The 22,488-nt window shown below is 37.2% G+C and overlaps 1 protein-coding gene and 2 pseudogenes across 1 annotated transcript; 2 read left to right on the forward strand and 1 right to left on the reverse strand.

Moving 5' to 3' along the window:
- The first annotated feature begins 92 nt into the window (after window positions 1-92).
- LOC113075377 (cilia- and flagella-associated protein 251-like) lies at window positions 93-2,927 on the forward strand (annotated as a pseudogene).
- Window positions 2,928-3,906: 979 nt separating this feature from the next.
- Window positions 3,907-16,593, reverse strand: LOC113075378 (fucose-1-phosphate guanylyltransferase-like; annotated as a pseudogene).
- Window positions 16,594-17,079: 486 nt separating this feature from the next.
- LOC113075379 (leucine-rich repeat and IQ domain-containing protein 3-like) lies at window positions 17,080-21,216 on the forward strand. The gene is given in 10 exon segments (XM_026248079.1): window positions 17,080-17,346; window positions 17,412-17,735; window positions 17,843-17,973; window positions 18,119-18,251; window positions 18,784-18,860; window positions 19,433-19,620; window positions 19,693-19,822; window positions 19,860-19,975; window positions 19,978-20,243; window positions 20,245-21,216. Coding segments are annotated over 10 exon segments (1,716 nt in total). The 3' UTR covers window positions 20,329-21,216.
- Window positions 21,217-22,488: the final 1,272 nt, after the last annotated feature.

Here is a 22,488-nt window from a genome sequence, read left to right on the forward strand (position 1 = left end):
GATGACGTAGATCAGAACATAGAGAGGAGGAGCGATGGACAGACAGACAGAGATGAAAGAGGAGACCTAGCAGATGAGGCTGGGGTTGATAGGTCAACTGGGGAAACGGTACAGGAGAAAGATGACAAGGTTGATGATGGTAGGGTGGAAGATGGAAAAAAATCTAGTGAAGATAAAGCAGAGGAAAAGCTAGAGGTTCAGGATAGAAGTGAAAGTCTGGGAAAAGAGGAATCAGAAAAACCTGGGGATGAAGAAACCCAAGATGAGTGTGGCGATAATTTAAGTGCAGAAGAGAAAGAAAATGAGGACAGTACAGAAAAAGATGAAGATGGTGTAAATGATGAACATAAAGGTGAAGTTGAAGAACTGTCTAGTGAGGCTGGGAATAGACTAAATGAGCCAGAGGATGTTCAGGATGTGAAGGACACAGGGTAATGAAAAAGAGGAGGATGCCCTAAATTATGAAAAGGTTAGAAACAACTTAGTGTTGAGGCAGAGGAAAGAAGGGCAAGAGAAACCTAAGAGTGAGGATGATAATGGAGGAGAAACCGAAAAAGTGACAGACAAAACATTGGAAGATGGGCTCAGAAAGAGGAAGAAGAAGCAGAGCTAGAGGACAAGAATATAGATGAGACGGCAGAGGAAGCAGATGGAAATTGTGTAGAGAATGAGCTAGAAACAGGTGAAAAGTTGGTAGAAGAGCTAAAGAAAGAGGTGACAGATATGAACAAAATTAGTGAGAATACATTAGAGGCAGGGGATGGAAAAGAAGAGGTGGTTTCTGATGAAAATACAGGCCAAAAACCAGAGGTAAACTTTGAAGACCAAAATGAGGAACCTGTTTCACAGGAAGAACAAAATGAACTAGGTTCAAGGGGGGCACCCGATGATGACACAGAGGCCAGTACCAGTACCAAGAAAGAAGTGAGTGAACCTGCTGGGGTGAATAATGACCTGCTGGATAGTAACAGAGATGCTAAAAATGGAGAGAGACAAGACGTTCATTCTTGAGGAGGCTGAGAAGGTAGAAGAATATCTCCAAGAGGAAACGCAAGGTAAATCAGAGGGTGAGACAACAGGTGATAGGGTTCAGATGTTTATAAGATGATAATGAAAAGCCAGAAACTGATAAAGATGTGAAAGAAGAAGAAAAACATGATGACAATGAGCAAGAGATTGAAAAACAAGTCAGATGCTGAACTTGTTCCCTCAGAAGAGAGTCTCAATTGGGTGATGAACATGACAACCAAGCCAGTGACAATCAAAAAGCAGACAAAGAAGAGGCTGATAAAGAATCTGAAACATCTGCAACAAACGTTCATAGAAAACGTAACCTCTCAGATAACCCAGGAGACAACCAATAAGGATACAGAAAACAACATTTTCTTGCAGATGCCAGAGTACAAGAACTAAATGATTCAGAACTGAAAGGTACTGACAATGAACCGAGAAATAGAGATGCTCATGCAAGTAATGGATGGTGATCCAGTGGAAAGTGAGGAGAGGAAAGTGAATTCTGTAAATAATGATGGTGGCTCATCTGTTTCCCATTCACTAAAATCACTGCCTGTTGAGAAAGTCAAAGATCCAGTTCTGAGCATCAATTCAGATCTGGCCATTCATTCAGCAATCTTTAACTAAATCAGTTGGGGTGGATCTAGTAAGTAACTGGATTAACATACACCAAGAATCAAGGTATTTTCAGACATTTATCGAGCCTCTTGATGAAGAGAGTCTCATCTCAGAAGAAACCAAGGAGAGGCTTAATGGTGATGTATTAATGCTACAGATGCACCAACAAGTACTGATATTGACGGCCTTGATGAAACACTCAAGAGTAGAGATGAAATTGCAACTCCTGCGAGGAAAAATCCCAACGAGAGCACAGAGTCTGTAATTGAAAGCATGAAAACGGAGACCAAAGCTGAGGCCATAGAAGCTGATGCTCACAGTAATCACTCCAAAGACAGCATACATACCTCAACCAAAGAAGAAGGAGTCCAGGAGGCCGGATATACTAAAGGTCCTTTGGTTTACTATTTTGGTCAAGACAGAGTAATGATGAACAGACCAATCAAAAAGATATTGCTGTACAGGAAACTTCAGTATCAGATGATGTCATAAACATAGGGACACCAGCGACATTTGAAGACATTCAAGAGCATTCAACATGTGAAACTGAACATCAGGATGTACCCGACAAATGTTGACCTGAATGGAAAAGAGTCAGAAAGAAGTAAACAACAAAACATGACTGATGAAACAACACATTTATCCCAAACAGAGGAAGCAAGTAACAAAGAGACCCTGGAGAGTTCAGAACACAATTTGCAACCTAAAGTGTTTCTCAGACAGAGTGTATCGAGCCTCAGAGTCCAACAATCACAGTAATTACAGACCTCACAATCATCAATAAATCGGAAAACGGAAGCCAAGATGACACTGCAAGTGTAGACTTCCATTCCAGACAGTCAGATGGAAACAGGAGAACGGAAGCAATCGATGGTCATTTAAAACAGACTCTCAGCAACAGAGACACTTTGAGCACTTTCTCATTGGACGACGCAAGGTTTTTGGGCCCGCAGATATCCGAGATTAATGACTGCTCACACAGAGAACAGTTATTAGAACAATAGTAAATCCTTCAGCTAACCCAGGGGTGTCCAATACTTCTCCTGTTCTGCAAAGTTTAGGTCCAACCCCAATTAAACACATTTGAACCAGTTAATCAGGGTTTTCAGGATTACTAGAACTTCCAGACAGGTGTGTTGGGGAAAGTTTGAACTGAACTCTGCAAGGCCTTCCAGGAGCAGTATTGGACCCATGTTAATGGGTTTAAAATAGCGGCACTTCCTTTTCCTTATCAGAGACCCATAGTGTGTCCTGTCTGCTTGGTAGGAAAGCTATCAACAGCCCACTGAAAATAGACACCGTAGGACTCGCACAGCACAAATAATTTAATTATTCATGATGTGGAGCCTCCAGTTTGGTCAGGCTGCACTAGCTGTATACTGACATACTTCAGAACTTAACTAAGAGAATTTAACTAAAACCTCAATGTTGCACTTTCCTCTGTGCTCCTAATTAGTATAGCATTAGTAGAATGACATATACACCTTGCCGATTTCTTGCACTAGTTTAAGTGTTGTTCTTGTGATTTTACACTGGATTAGTTCACATACATTGCTATGATACCTTCTTTGTTTCTTGTCATATTTATAAAGATCATGGGAGTTAAAATCAAAACATGAGATGTTTCGATTCCACAAGAAAGGCCAAACTGGCTCTAACGGTGACTGTGTTGTTAGCTGACATCAGTCGTGATCCTATCAAGTTCCCGTTTCTCCTCGCTGGCATACGTCTAAAAAAGCTGTTTGCTTTTGAAATTAGAATAAAATACTGAAATACACATATTTGTCCTGCTCTACCAGATACTTACTCGACACTGAAACACAAAACAGAATATAAAAAAAATAAAAGTTTAACTTTGAAATCAAAACTGAGATAATAGTTTAATGAAAATGTATAACTATAATAAGTGTTTAAATCTTCATTCTTATAAACGTACACACTATGCCTGAAAAAAAAGAAAGAAAACAAATCATCCAAATTATGTGTCCTTAGACTAAATATGGTGTGTTCAAAATAATAATTACAAGTTGACAATTCTGATATTCTACTCTGAGTTGTTCACGCTCTCTGACCTCTGCATTATTTGTTTCTTTAATAACACTCTTATTTGCCAAATGACTCATGGTGAGGTTTTGATTCATGTTTGTCGAGTCATTTTGGTTGAAAGAAGTCAGAGCTCTTTGAACATTACAACTTTGACAGCAATGTGAAGCTCATAATAATGGTGATCAGACATGTCATGTATGCAAGTGTGTTTTTTGTGTGATGTTCTTCAGATAGTTGCTGATTCTAGTTGCTTTCCTCAAAATTTCCATTGCTGCTGCCTGAATGGAAACACATGGTGCTCATGGGATCTGACACATATCCTGCGGGAACAGCACAGAACACAGTGACTGACACTCACTCTAATACAACCACCCACTTGTTGCACCATATGCTGTCACGCACACAGTGCTCTCGTCTTTGTGAAAATGTCATGTTAACTTTAAAACATGACTGTTGCCATTAAAATGAAAAACAATGTTGTCCCCCATTAAGCTGTTACATAAACAGATGAATCACATGTTTGATAGTCATTTCCAGTTGGACACAAACCATTTCGGTCAATGGTTGGGAACTGCATGTTCCTCCTCAACTCATCCAGAGACAAGCGCTGTGAAGACCTCTGACCAGAGCTGTCAAGATCAAAGAAAGGATTGAATCAACAATGCGATTAGTATTGGTTTACACTAAAGACCACAGAACAAGCACGATTCTTCTTCGATATGAAATTTTAATGATGCTAAATTGGCTGTTGCTTTGATGCAGTCATATCAGCTCAGTGAGGCCTTGCATGGTTTTGTCCTGCTCAGATGATCCTCTATTGAATTTGTTTTCTATTTAGTCATTCACAGTGTCACTTTAGCCTGATTTATTGCTTACACCTCTTAACTGCATACATTGCTAGATCTGGTTACATAAAACATCACATTGCTAAGATTATGACTAAAATAGGCTCCAAAGTAGGAGTCCCTTCTAGGAATTTCTCAGTTGGTGGTTTTGTTGACAGTTGCCTGGTTCCTCCAAAACACACACGCATTCATCACCACCCATAAAGAATTAAGAGGTGACCACCAGCAAAGGTTCTCAGTGTGAATGTCGTGCAAGTTACAGTTGCTTTCTTTTGTTTTCATGCCTTGGTTTCCAAGCAACTGCACTTCAGACTGTACAGAAGTGTTGTGGTTGGACTGCAAGGCACTGAGTGACCAAACAAAAGAGCAAGGTGACCTGACTCCTCCATTACTGAATGTGTATGACACAATGGCCTCTATTTAAATTCATATTTGTTTTCTCACTAAATATAGTTTGGCGATAAGTTGGTGGAAGGCTTTTCAGAGTCTTTCAGTCTCATTCATGGATAGTACGTAGGTTTGTGATAGATTTGTGTGTTTGTGTACTTTTGGGTCCAAATTGCAAATTGGGTGTTAGGGGCATATTCCAACTGGAAGGGCAGCTACATGACTTCCAGGACAACCACGTGCTACCAGGCAGTCAGTGGAGGATGAGGGCGAAAGAGAACCACTGCTGTTACTGGAGGTTGGAGACATTAGCTGGACAGACACAGAAATATGAATAACTGGACAAAGAGAATAACAATGTATAGTAGATCTGTGCATGTATAATAACCTCCACATTACACAGGCATTCCTCTAGTTTGGCAACCACTTCTGAAAACTCTGAACTTGGGTCTTTCCTGTCGGACAAAGTCAAAAATAGGGGATTTTCATCAGAGAGTTTATTTTTTTAAATTTTTATTTTTTTACAGGAAATAATCTTTGGCTGTCCAATCAGCTGCTCCTCTAAAGAGGACTCGCTGATCGCTGCCCAAACATCAAGAGTGAAGGACTTCAAAAGACCAGACACAGTTCTTCAAAAGAGAAAAGAGACACAAAAAATATACATGAATTACAAAGACCATGAAGGCCATATATACACCACTGCTTTGTATAAAGAATCCTAAGTTGTTTATGTACATAAAGGTTCCTATAAATATATTAAGCAGCACAACTGTTTTCAAATTTGATAATAGTAAGAAATGTTTCTTGAGCAGCAATCTGCATATCAGAATGATTTCTGAAGGATCATGTGAAAGCAGTTATTTCAAACGGAATCTTTAAGTGACATTAAATGAATGCACCATACAAGCTGTTAGCATCCTGGCTCTTTTAAAGTGTTGCTCAGCAAAGGCTCTTTGCTCTAGAGAATAGTGTCAAGCTGCACTTGTTACCAGGGCACATTCCTAGCAAGCACGCTTGACACAGTTTCAGCCCCGCACCTGATGACCAGCACTGAGAACATTGCAAAGAAGCTGTATATAAGAAATAACACCCGGGCTGGCACAGGTTTGTTGTAGAGAGACACGGTAGGCTAGCAACTGGATGCTCCACAAGAGAAATAGAAATACAAATTGTCCTGAGGCACAGAGATGAGGCATTCTGGGTAATCTAACTGATTACAAACAGACTCAGTGGCACAGAGTAGTAGTTCATGATTGGATTTAATAGGGCCATGCAAGGTGACAGAAATTTTTTTTGTTGGATTTTAAGAATTGTAATATTTCTAAATTAGTTTAAGCTCTTTATTTCGATTTTTTTTATGATACTTTATGTACTAACAAAAATTTGAGCAAGCAACTAAATGTTAGAATTTAAACTATGGAAAAGCAGCTATTCTAATTTCATAGTGATTTAAAATAAATAATTTACATGCATTTAAAGTAAGTCTGCTTATCTTCTTCTCTGAGCATCTTTTGGGCTGGGTGTGGGGCACTCACCTCTGGACAGACATTCCGGCCTCTCTGAAGCAGTGCAGAGATGGGTTTGGGAATCGAGTATCTGATAGGAGGGCGGACATGATGATACGCCATATCTGCAGCAGCTGCAGCTGTAAAGAGTCCACCGGGATTAAAGTGAGACCTTTCTATATCAATATAATACTAATACGCTTTTTTGATAATTTAATGGAAATATATATTTTCATCTGTTTTGATACTTTTATTGCATATTTTTAAAGGAATAGTTCATCCAGAAAATGAAAATGTACTCATCCTCAGGCTATCCAAGATGTAAATGAGTTGTTTGTTCATCAAAACAGGTTTGGAGAATTTAAGCATTACATTACTTGCTCACCGGTAGATCCTCTTCAGTGAATGGGTGCCGTTAGAATGATAGTCCAAACAGCTGATAAAAACATCCCAATAATCCACATCACTCAAGTCCATCAATTAACATCTTAAGAAGTGAAAAGTGAAAGTGTGTGTAATAAACAAATCCCTTATTAAAGCAATTTCAATTTAAACAGTCGCTTCTGGTCAAAATACAACTCTATATTCCAAAATAATGCTTCCTCCAGTGAAAAAAAAAAAAGGTTTTAAGTAAAAAAAAAAAAAAACTCAAAATTTGTTTATTATGAACACAATTTTTTTTAGATTCACAAGAAGTTAACTGGACTGGATTCATGTGGATTATTTTGGACTGTTTGTTTCTGACGGCACCCATTCACTGCAGAGGATCCACTGGTGAGCAAGTAATGCAACATTTCGCCAAATCTGTTTGAATCACAAAACAAACTCATCTATATCTTGAATGGTCTGAGGGTGAGTAAATTCTCATGTTTAGTACTTTATAATGAACATTTTGTTTATAAACTTGAAAATAAAGATGAAAAACCCATAAAAAGTTCCAAATACAGAGGAACTGAAACAATATAACCCAGTCTAAAGGGCATTGAGGGTCAGTATTCGGTATCACAGCGCAATGCCTGGTTTGAGATGTGCAAATGGAGCTCCCACAAGCAGAGAGCATAGCTGAACATGTCGGCTTTCAAAGTGTAGCGTGTACATTGGGTAGAAACACCTCTGGGACCATCCAACACAGGTTCTGCAGAGCATAATGAGAGCAAAATGAAGAACACAAAACAATGTGTGACTTACAAAACGCCCACTAACCCCAAAGGACAGGCACACATACCCCCCCAAAGACAAACTGTCATACAACATGACGTACAAGAGAGCAAAAACAGCAATGTAGGCAGAACTAAAACAGCTTGCATGTGCTGAAAGAGATTATTAATGCATTAACTTTTTAAGGTGATAATTAATAGATAGAATTAATCAAGAACACAGAATGCATGTACCCCAGGTTGTTTAGTCATATTATCCTCATCCACAGACAAGCGAGACTCAAGAACAATGGAGTAGTATTTTCATTACATAAATTGTGCAGATCAAAAGTGCATTTTTCAAATTTAATACAGTTGTCCCATTTTTGCTTTCATTATCACAGCACTGAAGCGGTTGACTGACATCAGCAACATTTTCAATGATCCACAGAGCATCTTGAAGCTGGAAAATCTGACCCTTTGCACAAAGAAATTCACATGGTCAGATTTATGAGTGACTGAGAAATTGTCACTATTTTATTGACAACCATGATTATTGAACGAAGCATGTGATGATGATGATGATGATGATGATGGTGACTAACCTGTTGAGGTCTCTGTGAATGATTGGTTGGATCAGATTGTGCAGAGAATTCATGGCCTTAACTACATCAATAGCAATGATGAGCATGGACTGCAGATCGATGATTCTAGATGTGAAGACATAATTAAATGAACACCTCCTTACTCACCACTGATCAATACACAAACATCATTCCAACTCAAACAGATCAATGAGATGATGATCACCTTAAACTGCACGTGTAGCACGAAGTAGAAATCAGATGCTTAATGGAATTGATGTAGGTCCTAAAAACAGATCCTAGATTGCTTCAGATTTCTTTCTCTTATAGTTACGTTCTAGTCAGGACTCCAACTTTTTTGAAAATGGCCCTATTCATGCCCTTAACGTCGAGTTCCACCAATTAGAAAAGTTACTGTGGAAATGGGAATTGCAACACTAACCACCCACTTTCACATAACAATGCAAGTGACATTTTAGACTGCTTGAAAAATCAGCAGCATTTATTTGAAATATACATTTTTTGTATACATATATGTATCTGACTTTGAGCAGTATGTGTTTGCGCGGTACCTGTGGAAAGGTTATGGCATTTCACTTTGTATACATGATGTGGACAATAAGGAAAAACAAGCAAAAAGCTCTTATCGTTTAATTACAACTATCTTATTGCGGCACCTTCCTTTGTAGACCTTTCCAAAGGAACCTACAGTTGCAGTGTTTTAGTGGATTAGGTTTTACTGGGGGACTCAGAGAGAGCTAATATTTATCACTGGATTGACATAACTGATCCAATAATCTTGTTAAACTCCAGTTCAGAAAGTTGAAGGTGGAAGTAGGATGGAAGACTTGCTTTAAGGAGAAGCACATCTGCCTTCTCTGAGGAGAAACGAGGGTAAACAGGAGTTTGTTTGTTTGTTTAATACCTTCACATCAATCATTAGATGAAACTCTAATCAGCTTATGTTGTTGAAATATGCCCATGAGTCAGAAAAGATGGTTCAAGTTATTTGTTATGTCTGTGACAGATACAAACTTACATGTAAAGGCTTAAACTGTTGCAATTTGTTACGAGACAATTTCTGACTCACTGACTCTCAGAAGGTTTTGGTGACTGGGGGTATTTCAGCACATAAAAAGAGTATCATAGCAACAGTGATTCATGGAGTCAGAGAACTGTGTGTATGTGTGTGTGCTTTACCTTTAGTCTTACTCTTGATCTTTCCCAGGGGAGAAGGAACAGAAGCATAAGATCCATCTGCAACAGAAAACAACAATAAAATAATTCACAGCAGCAACAGATCTGTCCAACCAGATAATTCACTGTACAGATATGTCAAGCTATATGTGGAGAGTGTCTCATACCCCCTCCTGGTTGAGAATATTCATTGCAGGGTAAAAAACAATCCTGAGGCTGTATGTAGTGTTTAGCAGAGTAACAATGGATATATGGAGATATATATATATATATATATATATATATATATATATATATATATATATATATATATATATATATATATAGTAAAATGTATATTTGTCATTCACACATCCATCTAAAAAGAAAATCAAGGCTTTTAACAGAGTTAGAATATGACATCGTTTAAGAAAAGCATTCCTATTTTCTGTCATTTTAGACATTCTCTGTATACAGTATATACATGTCCGTGTGTGTGTCGTGAGTGTGAGTTAAATGTGAGATACAATAGATAGATATGATACATAGACAAGATGTGATAGATAGATAGACAGACAGACTCTACAGAGTACATTAGACATTAATTTAGTGTGTAACAACAGAATCAGCAGGTGTCTTAACCTAATCTGTCTTTGAAGGAATGCACATTTCTATATAACTAATGAAAGTGTAACAATAGGAAGTGGTCAGGAGGAACATTACCTGTGAAAAGCTGTCTCACTGAAGATGTTCTCCTTACACAGACTCTCTGTGCACAACAACTGAATAATCTCCTGGGGCCTGTACCATGAAGCCGGATTATTTGGCTAGCCAGGTAAATTTCAGTTTAGTTTGCACCAATCCTGGGTTTTAGGTACCATGTAAGTGAAGTAAATCAAACTAGCTTTGTATTGCAAGGCCATGATTGGCTGTTCACCAGTGATGTCACATTTTCATGTGCACACGCTCCACAAACTCAGGATCAAAGCCTGAGTTGACAAAGAAGGTTGATGAACAGCATCATTGTACCAACAAAGCCAGATTGGAGAGGTTTGGTTTTGTCAATTCAAAACTAATCCTGTAAATCTGAATTTGTTCAGCTACCATCATGGTACAGGCCCCTGCACCACTTCAAGCTTTCCGTTGTAGCAGGCTCTGATAGGGAATATGAGACTCAGATCACAATCACTATAACTGCTCTCCAGACTCCAGATCATTCACTTCCACTTCAGCCATTTCACCTTGTGTTGTGTGGGATTCACTTCTCAGGTGAACTCACAGGTGGAGAGGTGTGTCACCATAGATGCTGACAGAGTGCGGCTGTATGTCAAAGGTGCCCTGCAGAAGTAAACAGACAACCTCTTGGTTTCCAAATGGAGAGCTGAAATGAAGGAGAACATGGTCATCGTTGTCTTGAGCATTGACTGTTTAGGAGAGATAGGCTTTAAAAGAATAGTTCACACAAAAATGTTAACATGACCCTCAGGCATAGATCTAAGATCTAGATGAGTTAGTTTCTTCATCGGAACAGATTCAGCATTTTTTTTTTTAAAGAAATTTATAAAAACTCTTAATAGAGGACTCAAGCCGGAAGCCAGGAAGCAACGGTTTAAGGCAAAAAATAAATAATAATAATAAATTCTTATTATGGATTTTTTGTTATAAACATACAGATTTTCACTTCTCAATATATTAACTGATGGACTGTAGTTGTTTATTATGATTTTATCAGTTATTTGAACTCTCAATTTGAAAAGAACACAGCATTTGGGAATATTATTAACCCTTGACTGACCTTGAATGCAGCCAGGTGCAGTGCAGTGAATCCATTCTGGGAAATCTGGATGGATGCAGACCTTTCAGCCATTTGGTTCCTGATGTGAACTTTATTCCCTGATAGCAAAAAAGAAAATGGCTTGAATTATAGGAAAGTACCAAAACAATCTGAAGGTAAGGAATCAAGAAAATAGACAGGGGGTAATTTGCTCCTACAAAGTAAATTAAATATAATTTAATTGTGAAATATTAGTAATTCAACATGAGTACATTGGAATGAATCATATATAATGTTCTAAATTAACATCATTGCATTATAGCAGATAACGTTCAACATGTTTCAGCTCGAACTCCACATATGCAGCAGAGATGTAGCGATAATTCAGATTGACTTTATTAAATGCTTCATCTGAGCTGTATCAAAAATGCATAAAACAGATCTCAACATTTATTCTTTCCTCAGTTGCGTTATTAAAATAGAAGGCCACACATTAAGCCACATTTGTAAACACTAAATAATAGTACACTACAAAAGAGGCCGTCTGAAAACCTAGTTTCAGTCCGTCTCACCTGAAAACATGTTTGAGTTCCTTGAACTCCTTTCTCATTCATTTTCAAGTGTTCCTCCAGTCTCTCAATTATAACAGCATATGACTCTCTCTTTCTTTTTCAACTCGTCTAAAGCAAAACAATGTAGAATCAAGACCACAACATGGACATGATAATACAATTTACAAGAATCCAAGAACAATATTTACTCACTGTCAGTGAAGACTGTAAATGTCAACAAGGATTAAAAGACTAAATTATTAAATTATATTGTATAATAACAACAGCTGAATGAATGAACTGAACTAATCAAACAGCCAGCTGAAGAAACGTGATGTTTACTGTTCAGGTTTGAGTGGGTCTTGATTTATAATTCCCCATCACACTGGTTGGTTTCAACTTTTGTACACGGTTAGTTGGAGGGAAAGTCTCATGCAGTGGTAACAAAATGCTTTGGCACAATAGAGAAAAGTCCGATAAGGGATCACAACCCCTGCTAAAAATACATCAGCCTCGGTGTGGAACGTGTGTCAACAATGACAGCTGACCTCTCTAAGGATCTGAACCTATTACAGGGTGAGGTCACGGTCGATTTCTCTCTTCAGACAACAGCTGCATCAAGACTCATCTTTCTTTATCTTTCGCTCTCTGAACTTGGATGTGACTCTGTGTTCTATAAAGGAAATGCACTACCATTCAAAATTTGGGGTCAGTAAGATTTGCATTTGTGTTTTTTGGAAAGAAGTTAATACTTGTAAGCAAGGATGCATTCCACGGACAGTAAAATAAAACAGAAAATCTTAAAATAAACTTTCTGACAAAACATATCACAATTTCCACCAACATATAAGAAATCTTTCCTCCACAACAAAGTTTAAAATGGGTAAATTAAGGAAATATTATAATGATAATTGTGTATGAGGTTACGCACATGATTTTTACTTCATCATGTCTTAATAGGTGTTTTGTGAAGATGCTCCAAGTAAGATAAATATTTAAATATAGTAGAAGGAATAACTCTCCACGCACAAATTTAAATTGTTCCAACACAAATTTAATAAATAAACATGTCTGAAAAAAATAAAAAAATAAAATAAACATTGAATTGAGAAACACTGACGTTGACGCAAATAGCCTTGTGGGCAGCACACCACTTCAGGGTTCACAAGTTTGTCTCCCGTCTTGAGCACTTTTCCTAATCCTGTCCCACCTCAATTCTTGTCTTATCTAATAAAAGCAAAAATGGCAAAAAAAAAAAATAATAATTATTTGGTACAACCAGTTAGTGAATACTTGCTAAAACAGTTTCTATTGCAAACAAAGATCTTAATGGCAGCTGTAGTGATGCATGACTTTACTATCTGCCAATTGGCTCTTTTATTCAGAAGGAGGGACTTATTCCACCATATTGCATGTTGCACTTTCTCCCATTCGCAGCAGTGTGAGTGCATTGTCTTGGTATTTCTATAGTGTTTGTTATGGGCAATTTAAGAGTTTCATCACATGGCTCAACATACGTACATTTTTGACAAGGTGGATAATCTGTACGAACTCACTCATACGAATTTGTGAAAAATGTGGTGGCAAATTCATAGTAATTTTGTAAGATTCCGAACTCCTAATTCATACCAATCTCATACGATTGCTCAGATTTAGAAAAAAACAGTGTGTGAAAACTGCTATCAAATCAATTTAGTAAAAACTACTTTGAAGACATGGCCTCAGTACTTACAAGGCTTTGCCTTTGCTGAGCAGCATTCACGATTAAATTATTGATCATTTATGCTCAGACAGAATGACTTGAATTAACCCTAAGAATGTCTTCATAAAGTTCTTTCCTAAATTTCAGCATTTCCTCCAGGTTCTTGTTCTGCAGAGTTTCTTGTAAAGAGGTTAGTGTGGCTTTTTTTGGTAGTGCGAAACTAGTTCCACTATCCAGTGCCTTCAGCATCCCCAGTGACATCACAAATGAATCCTTTAGATTGGAGCACACTGGGAAAATGCAGGCGTTCCACAAACTACACATAGATGTGTCTCCCGAGAACCTGACCTTCTCAGGAAACAAACCCCAGAGTCCAACACAGTCCTCCAGATTAACCTTAAACAAACTCAATGCTTTCATATGAGCAGGACTGGATACACTTTTCTTCAAATCATCTTTAACACCAAAAACCACAGTCACAAAACCCGTTTTTCCATCCAGGTTTACAGATAAAGAGTGTATGAAGGTGTCACTTGGCACGGTAAGATCCGTGTCTATCCAGCAGCCACTGATGATAGATCTACTTCCGACTTTAACTCTAGCATCCAGTCTGGAGTATTCCACAACACTGCCCTGGGACATGCTCACACTGGGATGCAGGATGCTGTGCGACACGCAAACTCTAGTTCTCTCCGATGGCTCCAAGTCGCACACACTGAAGGCAGCAGAGAGCAGGCCGAGTTCTGCTCTGAGACAGGGGTCCGTGCTGAAGTGGAACAAGTATTCCTCTGTGGTGCCGACATGATAAAACTTGGAGTTGTTCAACAGGATGACGTTGAGTGGCGTGCCTTTGAGACGGTGGAAAATCTTTCTGCGAATCTCAACGAGACCGCTTTCCTTCGTCGTGACGTTGGCAGTGTTTCCTGTGTAATCCACAGTAGCTCTTCGCCCCAGGGCTTGAAGAAAGTCTCCATAGGCATCGATTTCACATGTCAGAGGGCTGATTTCACGGAACAGGGTCAGCAGGGTCATGGCAGTCCCGTAATCAAAATAGTAAGTACTGTCAGTGTAAACAAACTCCTCTCCTTCCCTCTCGCATACGGCGTTGCATTTGAACATCTTTTCAATGCTTGGTTTGTGCAGAAACTGAGAGCAAGTTCTGTATTCCATATCACAAATTCTGGGCATATGTGCTGGTTCGAGAACAAAAACTCCATGAGTGGTACCAACAGAGAGAGGGGAGGGATGTGCTAAGGCAGTAAAACCTGACTTATCAAACACCACACTCTCTTGGTCAGAAACACTGTAGAGCTCTATATCATCAGCACAGGTAACCAGCATCCCCGGCTTCATGTTTGAGGGGAAATCCACATAAATTGCAAGTTTGAGCTCCAGCATTTGATATAAAGGGTTTCCCAGGGGCACAGCTGTGAGTATTTTACCAAGGGCACTGGCACTGGGCAAACGTTGACTGAATCCTCCTGCAAATATATATAAAAAAATGCATAGATAAATGAGTACATTTTAACAAATGTATACAAATTTATATATCCGAGAAGACCATTAGACAGCTGCAGCTCATCCAGAACACTGCTGCTAGAATTCTGACTAGAACCAGGAAATCTGAACATATCACACCAGTCCTCGGGTCCTTACATTGGCTTCCAGTTACATTTAGGATTGATTTTAAAGTACTTTAACTCATTTATAAATCACTCAATGGCCTAGGACCTAAATACACTGCAGATATGCTCACTGAATATAAACCTAACAGACCACTAACAACCTAACAGACCAGAAGAGATGTGCTAAAAAATAAGCCACATTTAAATCCAGACTCAAAACTTGTATGTTTAGCTGTGCATTTATTGAATGAGCACTGTGCTACGTCTGAACTGTTTGTACTGTATTTTATATATGATCATTTTCTATTTTTACATTTTAAATGCATTTTAAATCAATTTTTTATCATTTTAAAAGTTTTTAAATTCCTTCTTTTATTTTTGTGATTGTTTTTTAACCATTATTTGACTTCCTTTTATGTATAGCACTTTGAATTACCATTGTGTACGAGATATGCTATAGAAATAAACTTGTCTTGCCTTTTCAACTTTCTATTCATCATAGAATCCTGAAAAGATATGTAACAAAGTTTTCAAAAAATATTAAGCAGCATAACTGTTTTCATACATTGATATTTTCTTGACAACCAAATAAGTACATCTGTATGATTTCTGAAGGATCATGTGACACTGAAGACTGAAGTAATGTACGCTGAAAATGTATCTTAAACTTAAAAATATACATAACAGAAACAGTCATTTTGAAATGTAATAATGTGTCACAGTGTATTTTTTTTCCTTGCTCTTTTACTGTATTTTATGAATAAATGCAGCCTTGACAAATACAGCTCATTTACAATTAACAAAATGCATGAATGAGGTTTGGTGAATATTACAAAGATTAATATAGTACCTGCATGAATAAGGATGACTTTAAATCCTGACAGTGACTTGCCATATTTATCATGTAGACACTGCAGCGAATGTAAAGTTGATCCACCGTTACCTGTATGTTCAGATGAAGAAACAACTCTTAAAAATGTACTTAAACATTTTTTTTATATTTTTATATATATATATCTCACCAATCTTGCATCCTGGAGGATCTGCAAACACATGATAGTTAATGCCAAGAGGCAGTTCTTTCCTCTCCAGTTTCTCATTTATCTGAATTTGATAAGCAGACCTCTGGTCCTCATCCACTGCAGTGATGACCACAAGATCCCAGAATACATCAGACTGAACTTTTTTACCTGTGTATGGGAAATAAACAACTTTTACTCCGCTTAGAAACCCTCATGAGCAGAAAATATTCTCAGCAACAAAAGTAGAGAAAAGTACTACAGTAATACCATGTTTATTTGGACATGTAGTAAATACCATGGTATGGGATTGAGACAATCGCGCAGCAGCAATCAACAAATCAAGCAGCTGTAAAAACAGAAAAGTCTAAAGATGTAACGGAAGCTTTACCTCTTATTTGTTTGAATTTTTCAAGTTTGTCCTTGGTGGATTTTTGCAGATGGATGTTAAAACGCTCTGCCATTGTGAGAATCTGACCAGTAAAATCTGTCTAAATCACTACGCTAACATCTGGCACTTTTAATAAACCACAAATATGAACCAAAAACAGGACATCGATAACAGATGTTATTTGGCGTTTTTAAAAAAATACCTAAACCCGTTAGATATGTCCCGTACCCTGTGTACACATAAGCACTTCCGGGTTCCAGTCACGTGACAAACAATCTCTGACGTCCATACATAGTACCATCGAATAATATACATTAAACTGAATTAATTATTCATAACTTTCAAACTCCCGACACAAAGCTATTAGTTTTATTTGTAAAGTGGTGTGAGTGGTTTTCAAAGAAAATGTTGTTGAGAAGCTCCTTATATTTCCAACCAATGTTGTCATAGCAACTTTTATCATGGAATCACTCGGCCAACAAAAGAATACAGTTGAGAGCCAGACACAAAACCATGGTAAGAACAAACTAAAGAGCAGGTTGAGAATTTGAACAGTTTAGTTTTTGTGAAATATGCAAATATTAGGGATTAAACTATGATAATGAACTGGTGACGGTAGCCCTACCTCAATATATTTTTATGATATGTTAAAAAAAAAATGTTTTCTTCAAAAAATGGAAGAGATAAATTTCACAAAGATGTGAAGATGGTTTCTCTGGAGGGATACTGGGCCTATTTGGTAAACTGCTCTCAGTCTCTCATACTGGATCATGGCTGCTGGACATCAGAAAGTGGGAAAGACCTGAAGGACATTATAATGGTCAGATTGAGCAATCTGCTTTTAAAGAGTCTGGATCAGATTGGATCTTGCAGAGCACTGCGAATTTGCTTCTTGGCGGACAACTTTCTGACCAGGATCGAAGCTCTGATGGAATGCACTCGCTTGGTGAAGTTGGATCTGAAAGGAAATCAGGTATTCATTTCATTTGCTGCCCTGAATATTTGAGTCAAATCACTAACAGTCATCTTTCTGCTCAGATTGTTCAGCTCCCTGATGCTTCATGTTGGAGTCATCTGAAAGAATTGCAGCTTCTATATCTACACGACAACAACATGTCAACTTGGAACAATATTAAAGGCCTGTCTGGCTGTTTAAACCTGACTGCTTTAACTCTCTGTGACACCCCGCTCAGTTTAAAGAAGAGTTACAGACACTGTCTGGTCAACAGTATATGGTCACTGAAGGCCTTGGACAACTTTGTTATCTCTGATGAGGAAATCATTCAAAACTGGTCTCTTCCTATTCGATTCAAGGCCATGAATCAACACTTTTATGTCAGTTTGTACCAAACTATAAAGTCGGTTAGTGCTCATTATTTATCCTGGTCTTCGTTTGTTGTGTTTACTGCTATGTCTAAGTGCAAAAAAATAAAAACAACAACATATTTTGATGTTTTCTTTTTCCTCAGGATTCATTTGAGACAGAGATGAAAGCAACATATAAAATAATTTCTGACATAAACAGGATTCAGGCTGTTTATTCCCCTACACTAATTATACAGCGCTGGATTCGAGGTCATTTAATTAGAAAAAGTCTTGGGTAAATATTTTGAATTTTTTTATGTCTTGACATTTGCTATGCAACGTTTTATGCTTATTTTGTTCACTATAGTACAAATACAGTCACTTATTGATAAAGATATTATTTGGGATTTTTGGTTTTAAGAGGATTTCTTCATTGTCAGGCTTTGCAGTACAAAGAAACCGATAACGTCTGAGAAACCATTCATTTCCATGCCTTTGAGCACAGAAATTGACCAGGTACAATCCCAGTCTCAGAAAACAATGGAGGAAGACACAGATGACCACCCTGAACTAGTATGTACTATATTGGACTGATATATATATATATATATATATATATATATATATATATATATTACAATTCAGAGGTTTGGGTTCAGTAATTAAAAAAAATCTTATATTTGATCACTTATTGCATCAAAAAGACAATAAAAACAGTAATATTGTGAAACATTATTACAATTTAAAATAATAAATATTGTTCATTCTAATATGTTGATTTGATGCTCAGGAAACATTTCTTATTATCATTGTTGAAAACAGTGCTGCTTTTTTCAGGATTCTTTCATGAAGAAAGTTTAAAAAAACATCATTAAATTTAAATATAAATGTTTTTGTGGTTTTGTAACATTATAGATGTCTAATATACATACATACATATATATATATATACATATATATATATATATATATATATATATATATATATATATATATATATATATATATATATATATATATATATATATATAAGCAAAGCATTTAGGTTATTTGAAATGCTCATGTGCAGTATTCTAAAATGTAGTTATATGTTTCTCAACAAAAGAAAAATGAAGAGAGAAAAACAGAGATCCAAAGACTTCATGTGAACCTTGACAAACTGATGCAAACTGGCTTCCAGAGGTATTGTGACAGTATAAAATATAAACACTGTACAATCTAAAAAATAATGGGTTGCAAAGTAACAAAATAATAAATAAATTGATGCAACTGTTTGGGTGAGTTTTTTACTTCATGACAACATGTAAAGAAATTATGTTCAACCAAAAAGTGCCCTAAGAGGAACAGTCATTGCTGATTACATTCATGTAGTCTACTCTTCAGCATGAAATGTAATGTCAAAAACTGACAAAACATAACAAAAGCTCTTTTAAATGTCAATATAACATTTCCCTTAAAAACTGCTAAATTTAACACTCATTCTCCTTATCTAGTTCTATGCAAAGTATGCTGGGAACTAGATCTCAACTGCACAAAAATTAACAAGACAATTTGATTGATTATTGATTATTGCTACAACTACATCAGTTTTTTGAGTTTACATACAATATTAAGTTCATATTAAACACATTATTATGTCAACAAAACTCATTAAAATAATGTTGGAAACTTAGAAGTTTTTAATGAAATTAATTTGATTTGTATTTTACTTGCAACCATACATTTATTAATTTTGGGTAAGAGGTGCATTGAAATTTTAGGATTTCATTTTTTAGGGTGTATCTAAATGTAGACTGTTCACTTTGTAACTTTTACACAGGTTATACAGAATGCTGCAGTGTTAAATCAAAGGACAGTCAACAAGAAATAAAAGCACCATGCAACACTCCTCAGTGCAGTCAAAGTCTGAAATCTAAGGCCCATCTAAACACACTTGACCCAGGTACAACAGAAGTTTTTTACTTTAGTTAGCTTTTTGATAGATGTGATTCACTGAATACTTTGTTCTGCGTAGATATCAGTGTGACTGCTGAGGTCTGTAATGAAGAAACTGAAGAAGGAAGCTTTCGTGTTTTGGGACTAAAAGCTTTGGTCCACCAGAGTGAGCCACTGAGTGACATGTTGTGGTCCCGTAAAAGCTGCAGGACAGGACGTACGTGAGGCCATCAGCCATTTTCACACTCAGAGACCAGGTCCACAGCCACACTCTTCTGCAACTATTCCAGGGAAGCGCCTGATTGGCTGTTGCCATGACAAAATCAGCCTCACCCCCTTCGAAGTCATTGAAAGAGTCCATCAAGCATTGATAAAGCCAGAATGCAGAGACACCTTGAAGAGAAGGTAACGGAGCGCCAGATAGACCGTGAAGTAGCCAAGGGCCGCCGAGACATCTTTACAGAAGCTCGAAGGACAGATATACGTCTGCGGCAGGAGCGGGAACGAGTGGATATGGAGAAAACTCTTACTCTACAGAGAGCCAAGCTGGAGCAGGACATCCATCATGCACGTCAGAAACATGCCCGCTTTTTGGAAGAGAAGAGGATGAGGATCCAGGAGCAAGAGATGGGTTTGCAGTTTCAGCCAACAGCACAACTCTCTAGCGAGGGCCATGCTTAGATACCACACATGGAAACGTGGTAACCAGCAATGAATGCATGAATGTTTTTAACCAAACTCTCAGTTTAACATGACATTTACACATTGGTTAGTTAGAACCCTTTGTGTACACATTAGCTTCAAAAACAGAATATACTGCGCTGTAGTATAGAATAGTCTAATAATATATTACAGTACTCATAATACTATTTATGCAAAGATTATATTATAGACATTGAGATCTGCTCCTCTTTTCAAAATCAAAAATATTGCATAACAGAAATACCCCCCCCCCCATAAAAACTCCCCTAATACACAACCACCCCCAATTAAGAAACTAGTATTAAGAAACTAGTAGCCACCAACTTTACATAACAAGTAATTCCACATTATCTGGGTTATTATTACACACTTTACATATTTAAGAAAGATTAACTGAATGGCATGTTTTTAGCAGGAGAACTGATTCAAATATCAATATTCTTTGCTATGTTTCTCAACAGTTGTAGTATAACAGGAGGATCTTTAGCTTTTTATTGAATAAAGATGAGCTACACTAAATTGCTACATGTAACAGTATTTATTTAAAAAGGTCCTGTCCTACGAATCAGCAGTGTTAAAATCAAGGCATTGTTGTGGCCTGACATTAAATGGCAGAGTCTAACATCCGTCACTAACTAGACTGAAAGTCTATGCAAACGTGATTGTGCATGTCCCAGGAAGTACCACATATCGACCCATGCCACCCATTTGAAGTTCATTCGTTTTATTTTGAGTCCTCTGAGTCATTGAGAATGACAACAGTGCAATATACTTGCTTTAGTCTTCTGGAAGTGGCATCTGCAGAGAGTTTTACATTATTGCACAATGACCCTAAATTCTAACTTAAAAGGTGAAATATCTATCAAAAAAAAAAGAAAGAAAAAAAGGGAATTATCGTTTAAAAAAAAAAAAAAAATAATATATATATATATATATATATATATATATATATATATATAATATAATATATATATATATATATATATATATGTTTTTTTAACAACAAAAAAGTCTGCCCTAATAACAATGCTAATGCCTTTTTCTAAATTTAAATACAAAACTGCCACAGGGGTGGTCTCCTAAGGTACTAATATGTACCATTTAGAGGTAAATATGGTATAGTGACGTACCTTTTAGCTTTTGTATCATATTTCAGTCACCAGCTCTGTGCCTTTATTTTCTGAAGAGTTTTTACGTACTTAAAGTTCATGATCTTTATCTATACTAAACTCAAATGTGAATTTCTATGCTAACCTTAAAGACCTGGACTATAACAATTTTTTATTTTAGCAACAAAATCAATTTCTGAAGAGCAATGATTGTCGAATTCAGCTTCTCACAGGGTGGAGGTGGGCAGGCAAGCCAGCTGTCTTTATTCTCCTCCAGAAAAGCGCTACATGAGGCAAAGGTGCAGTAGAAGCTGGAGGAAAGCCCAGCGATGTCCGTGGAATATAGGGCAGCACGCCAGGAGTGGCCTGGTTGTAGTAAGAAATCTGAGAGAAATGCATACATAAGCATGTCACCAAACACACTTAACCTTCAGTACTTTAACACCTGCGTAGCAGCATTAGGGACTACTCTAAGCAGTCTCTAAACATGAGTTATAAACGGTGTTATTGGCTAAAGTACATGCACATTATTCAGTTAAAGAGACTGTACATTTAAAGCTGTGTTCATCTTGAACTCTGACTCATTCACTCGTTCAGTATAAGTGTCCATTAGGCTTTCTGTGTATTTTATTACCTTAGTAAAAGTTTTCCTCTTCCAGATACAAAACCCAGCACACACACCTCTCCTCTGTTGTAGTCTTGAGTGGGAGGGTATGCAGGCAGGGTCACAGAACGCAAGGCAATCAAATAAGGCTCTCTAAAAGTGACAAAGATGTAATAACTTATTTTGTTCTTTGGGAACAACACAAGACACAATATAGAGATTTTGTTGGAGTTTAAGATTTACCCAGAATCACAAGGGCGCCTCTGGAGGCCAGGAGGATGAAGTCCTGGACTTTGCCTCCTTTAGTCACAGAGGGGGTGACAACTCGGTAAATGGTGTCGTCTTCATTTGAGTCAGTTATCACTTCACACTCTCTGTATAAGGCATGTTTATTATGGTTAATTAAATCATAAATGCATCCTATGTTAAATCAAGTCATTTGAAACTGTGGCTGATCATT

Source organism: Carassius auratus, unplaced genomic scaffold, assembly GCF_003368295.1.
Source record: "Carassius auratus strain Wakin unplaced genomic scaffold, ASM336829v1 scaf_tig00016952, whole genome shotgun sequence".
Lineage (NCBI taxonomy): Eukaryota > Metazoa > Chordata > Actinopteri > Cypriniformes > Cyprinidae > Carassius > Carassius auratus.